The sequence below is a fragment of the Sinocyclocheilus anshuiensis genome, unplaced genomic scaffold (genome assembly GCF_001515605.1).
Source record: "Sinocyclocheilus anshuiensis isolate Anshui unplaced genomic scaffold, SAMN03320099.WGS_v1.1 scaffold453, whole genome shotgun sequence".
In the NCBI taxonomy this organism is placed as follows: domain Eukaryota; kingdom Metazoa; phylum Chordata; class Actinopteri; order Cypriniformes; family Cyprinidae; genus Sinocyclocheilus; species Sinocyclocheilus anshuiensis.
The window spans coordinates 583,211-588,829 of NW_015537979.1; the positions used below are offsets into that span (position 1 = coordinate 583,211).

Genomic DNA, 5,619 nt, shown 5'->3' on the forward strand with positions numbered 1-5,619 from the left:
CGGTATTTATCTTCCCATACATTTTGGTTTATTCACTAGGGGCAAGTAAGCAAGTGATGACTTGCAAATAATTAACGAAACAAATAATTCATTGACTTTGATATATACACACTTGGAAATGAGTGCATAAAAGTTTGAGTACATAAGAACTGAGCTTTTTGTAGAGACATTTTTCACATTGAAATATTTAGATGCATAACTCCTTGTACATCAGCAAACATCCCTGTGATATTTCCTAATTAAAGGAATGTCCCATGTTCAAAACAATGAAATGCAATGCTCATGAGATGTGAGACCACTGTTGGTGGATTCATTTCTGGTTATGCATTATCAACAAAATTTCTGTCATTGGATTTGTCTTTGTTTGACACTGTTTTGTAGATGCAGTGTGCATTTAAATGTTTAATGCCGGTGCAGTACTTTGCCCCATAGACTTCCATTGTGTGTACATAATGCATTACTTTTTTTTTCTTGTTTAAATATAGGGTTGAGTCCAAAAAAATATATATATTTGTTTTTATGTGAAAATCATCAATATTTCATGGATGGAGATGATATTAAACCCAGAACATTCCTTTAAACCTAATTACACAAACAAGTTACAAAAATTTAATGCAGATTTGTTTTTGAACATTTTAAGATTGTTGCTTAAATTACTTAAGGGCCCACAAGATTGTGTCACAAAAATGTGATTAGGCTTTCTTTCCTTTTTTTTTTTTCTTTAAGAATGCCATGTAGCAGTTGGGACTGTATGGTTTTATATAGTCCCAAATTAAAAGTTAATTGTTCATTAGCTCTGAAGGTTTTAGCGGTCAGTTCATATGTGGGCTCATGACTTCTTGTGCTCAAAGGGTCCTTAAAAACTTTAGAGTTAAGAGAAGACTTAAAAATGAGTTGAGAGATGTGGGGAGTGGTAGACTCCAGAGAAGGAGGTTCCATTATGAGTGTCCAGTCCACTGCTCCTAAGGTGCTCCTGCTCTTTGACAGTGAGTCCTGGTGTTGACCTGACCAGATTCTCTGCAACATTATCCCTTTCTGTTGAGGGTTTCATCTGCATCTGGCATGGGATGAGAGGCACTGAGGGTGGGCAAGAAAACCGGGCAACTGTCTCTGAGTTTGGTGCCGATGAACTCTCATACGCTGCATCTGCTTCAGCGGCAAAGGACACCAAGGCTTGAGTGGAGTCATAGGAGCTTTTCTCTGTGTCAACAGAGATGAAGGAATCCAAGTTGCGGTCATGATGGAGGTGAGCTCTGCTCAAAAGCAGACGTGCATCTTCACGGAAGTGTGGATTAAAGAGGAGGTAGAGCAAGGGGTTGATGCTTGCAGGAAGAGGCAGAAGCACCAGGACGACTGATTTGACAACCTCCTCGCTCACAGGAAAGAGTCCCAGAAGGGAGGAGAAGGTGAGGAAGGCCACGGGGCAGTAGAGCAGGCAGTTGGTGAAGATAAGCCAGGCCACGTGCTTGATCATGGCGCAATCCCAAATGCTGTCAAAGTCTCCCTTCATCAGGTCCCAGTACAGTTTAATGTAAGTTCCGGTGATCACCAGGAAACACAGGGAGTTCATCATTATCAGAGTGACCATGAATCCCAACGTGGAAGGTTCGCCATCTGGCAGTGGTGATGGCATGCAAAGCGGAGTTACCCCGTACTCCCCGACCCCAATAAGTGGCAAAGCGGCGACTGCCAACGAAAGTGCCAAGCACGCCACTGCTGCGGCTCGCACGCTTCCCAGAGAGGGCGACTTACCGTAGGCTCGAGCGCACGACACGGATACGCTGCACTGCACTGCAGCCAAGGTCAGGAAGAGTATGGAGCCCTCCGAGGCTAGAACTGAAAGAAAACCTGTTGCTTGGCAGCCTGTACCCATTTCCCATTGAGCGCCGTGCAGGGCGAACTCTCCAAATGTCCGGGCGTCAACCAATGCCATGGTGCCAGTACACAGGCCTGTAAGCAGGTTGGCGCCACTGATGGTGCCGATGATGAACTTAACAGGGGCGAGATAGCTGGGGGATGCAAAGACTGTCATGAGGAGAAGGCTGTTTCCCATCAGCGAGACCAAAGCGATGAGCCACATGCCAAGCCGTACCACCCAACTGTCAAACAGGTTATCACATGGTTTAAATGGACCTGAAGGGGTGAAATGATAAATTAGAATTTAAGCAGAAAGAACACATCACCTTGAGGCCTATTCACACCAAGACTGAATTTTAGTATGGATCAAATGTACAACAAAATAACAAAGTTTTAATTTTTACGAATGAAGCACACTTTTTTGTGAACTTTTTCAGAACATGGCAGAAATGGGGGGATAGTAAATGATTTTGGTGCAAAAAATACTTTGCGAATATATTGTTGATATAGAATATTAAAACAGAGAAAGATAATAGACCACATTTTCCTTGCCTTAAAATATTTTCTCTTGAGTATTTTTTAATACATAAAAATACATTTGACTACTTTAAATGTACTGAAGCACATTAAAAAAAGTTGTAAATATTGCATTCTAGTACTTTTTTTTTCCACTTTAGTGGTCCTATTAAAATGCAAAGAGAAAAGTGACCCATCAAAAAAATCTAACCAGAACAGCTGTTTTATAAGTATTAGGTTATAGCTAAAACCAGCATTCTTTCTTTGTTATTTATTTTTTTTCTGGAAACTGCAACACTTGAAGTTTCATCAGACCGTAATACAATAACGCTAGGGTGAAGTGTTTGGTGGAGAATTGGAGAAGCATGCATAGTTTTGGTGTGAAAACTGTTTGCAAATATGTCTTTCTTTACCATGCTTGCCGTTTAGTTCGTTTGTACTTGATGTGAACAGGCCTTTACAGTCTTGATGGCATATGCATGACCTTGAGTTCAGATCTGCTGCTGGTTGAATTTACCTGGGATGGGGGTACACTGTATGCTGGTTTGCAGTTTGGACTCTTCAATACCTAACTGGAATTCCTCTAAGTCAAGGTCATCTGCAAGTGAACACAAGAAAAGCATGAGACACCTTTGGTTTGTGCATGTACACCAGTATGATGAAACAGTCTTCAGTCTTCTTCAAGATGACATGATGCACTCAGAAGATAAATCACCATGTTATGGACATCTAGTCTGCTGGAACGGATTAATTTATCTAAGGGCTTTAGCACCACTCAACACCGTACACATCTCAGTTGCAACTTTCCATTTCTCCTTCAGTGTGCAATCAAACATCAGGCTTTGATCACATTCTGGTTTTGTTATTTTCCGATACGCCAAATGGTATGTTTTGGACCTTGAATTGTTAATGTTTATCTAATTTCCCATGGAGTGTAATTACAGAGAGCCCCTTTCAAGTCTGAAACCTGATCAGATCGCATCAAGGAATGCATGGAGAAAAGACACGTTTTATTTCATCTGTCAAATACCTGCGGTTACTGTAAAGGCCCTGACATGTTTCTACTGTGCTAATTAAAGATGAAGAGACTGGTAGATAGAACCGAGCAGATAAAGCTAGACACACACACACACACACACACACACACACACACACACACACACACACTGTGGAAAACCGCTACAAGTGCTGCTTTTATGTTCCTTTCATATGATGAACGTGTTCATGTAGGGCCAATGTTTTCATTTTTGGTTACAGGGACTCTGATAAAATGTTTACTGTACAAACTTGAGTGACTTGCTACAATTCAGTATTGTAGTTTGGAAACTTGCCCCAATAATTTCAACCTAACCAACTGGTTTCTTCTAGCTGTTTGTATGACCACCTCAGGGAGTCTACCTGTTCTCTTCAGTGCAATAGTATTAACATCAGGGGTCCTCAAACCTCTGGCTAGTTTTGCTGCAACCCTGTTCAAACTGAACAAGCTAATCAAGGTCTTTAGGATTTCAAGAAAGTTGAGGTGAGTTTGGTCAAGGTTGGAGCTAACCTCTGTAGGAAAGTGGACCGTCAGGGCCAGGGCTGACATCCCCTGATTTACTTGGTACTCCATCGGTCCAATGTTTGGACCAGGGGTGTCCAAACTTGGCTCTAGAGGGCCACTGTCCTGCAGAGTTTAGCTCCAACTTCGCCTCAGCACACTTGCCTTGAAGTTTCTAATATGCCGAGAAAGACCTTGATTAGTTGGTTCAGGTGTGTTTAATTGGGCTTGGAGCTAAAAGCTACAGGACAGTGGCCCTCCTGGATCAGGACTGGACACCACTGGTTTAGACCGTTGGTCAACTTTTGATAGGTAGGTATACTCCAAAGAATACCATGTTATTACATTGGTAAGTTAAAGGCAATTGTAATATTTTGCAAATGGCAAAGCAACTTTTTTTCAAAGTTTCAAAAAAAGTTGCATAATGTTATCCTGATCTGTGAGATGGCCTAGTGAAGTTGCAGGACTTACAGTTGGTGTCAGTGTGAATGGGGAACAGGGACAGAGCTTTCTTCTGGACATCTTCCTCTTCACTGCCCATCTGTTCTTCCCACTGGCTGGCTGCTTTGTAGCCTTTGCAGGCTCCAAAAACACAGCACTGATAGGCATATGGCATCTCAATGACCCTGTTTCAATAACAGTGACACGATGTATAAAACTAAAACAAAAATAATTTCATATGTTCCACCATTATCTTTATACCACATATTTTATGTTTACATCAATTATTTCTTCTGGCTTGCCAAATGGAGTTTGACCATTAAAAACAAGTACATATTGCATCAGTTTGAGGAAACTATAAAAGATCCCATTTCAGAGGGGGAAAAAAATCAGAGAAAGAATGATTCATCAATCTGCAAATGATGCATGAAGTAAACTAGCAATACATCTAACCGCAAGGACTTTTTATATGTATTTGGGTCACTGTTGAAACTGTGATTCTCTTTCATTTGCTTTTGCTTAATCGGTTGTTTTTGGGGAATGGTAATACTTGAAACCTTTTTTGAGGTGCTAATCAAATCACGTAAGTGCTTAAGACTGAAGTTTTAGAGCGTCTCCAAAGCCCTGAGCTGCTGATGAATCGAGACTGGATATTTATAACAGCCTCTCTGTTTTGCGAATACTGGGGTATCTTGAAATAATCTTTCTGCCTGTCAGATGATCTTGCATTGAGCCAGATATTCTAGGAAACTTAACAAACAAAAACCGTTTACTTGTACCGATGAACAGAATGTTCCTTGGGCAACACATTCTCTTAAACAGTAAAAAATTATAAACAGTTGAACGTTTCTCTGAAAACAAAATAAAAACTTCATGTGTTTTTGAACTATTCAAGGCATTTGTGTTGTGGGAATTAATAACCACAAACACTTGTGAATTTTCTTTGATGGTTTAACATGAAAGTGTTTTAAGTCTAGCTAATCTGTTGTTATGAGATATCATGTGCCTATGAGGATGGCGGAGTTGATTGACTTTGTGGGGTTATTGGCTACCACAAATGTACCTTATGTTGGGGAAGTCCTCTTCTCTGAAGGAACGCGAGAGTGCCATGTTTCCTTTCAGTTTAAGATGAGTAAGGCTTGTTAGCCCAGTGAGCGGGAGACTGCTCAATCGGTTCCCAGTGAGATCTCTGGATTGAAATAGGAGATACATATGGATCATCATGTGTAAAAAAAAAAAAAAAAAAAAAAAAAAACCCCCCTCCAAAG

At 40.8% G+C, this 5,619-nt stretch overlaps 1 protein-coding gene across 1 annotated transcript in view; it reads right to left on the minus strand.

Moving 5' to 3' along the window:
• Positions 1-525: 525 nt before the first annotated feature.
• The window catches only part of LOC107673397 (leucine-rich repeat-containing G-protein coupled receptor 6-like), a 31,868-nt gene continuing 26,774 nt past the window's right edge, over positions 526-5,619 (minus strand). Inside the window, exons 15-18 of the mRNA XM_016466976.1 lie at positions 5,415-5,540; positions 4,382-4,536; positions 2,891-2,971; positions 526-2,133 (exon numbers count right to left, since the gene is read on the minus strand). Coding sequence (XP_016322462.1) covers positions 884-2,133; positions 2,891-2,971; positions 4,382-4,536; positions 5,415-5,540 — 1,612 coding nt within the window. The 3' untranslated portion in view covers positions 526-883. The remainder of the gene's footprint in view (positions 2,134-2,890; positions 2,972-4,381; positions 4,537-5,414; positions 5,541-5,619) is intronic.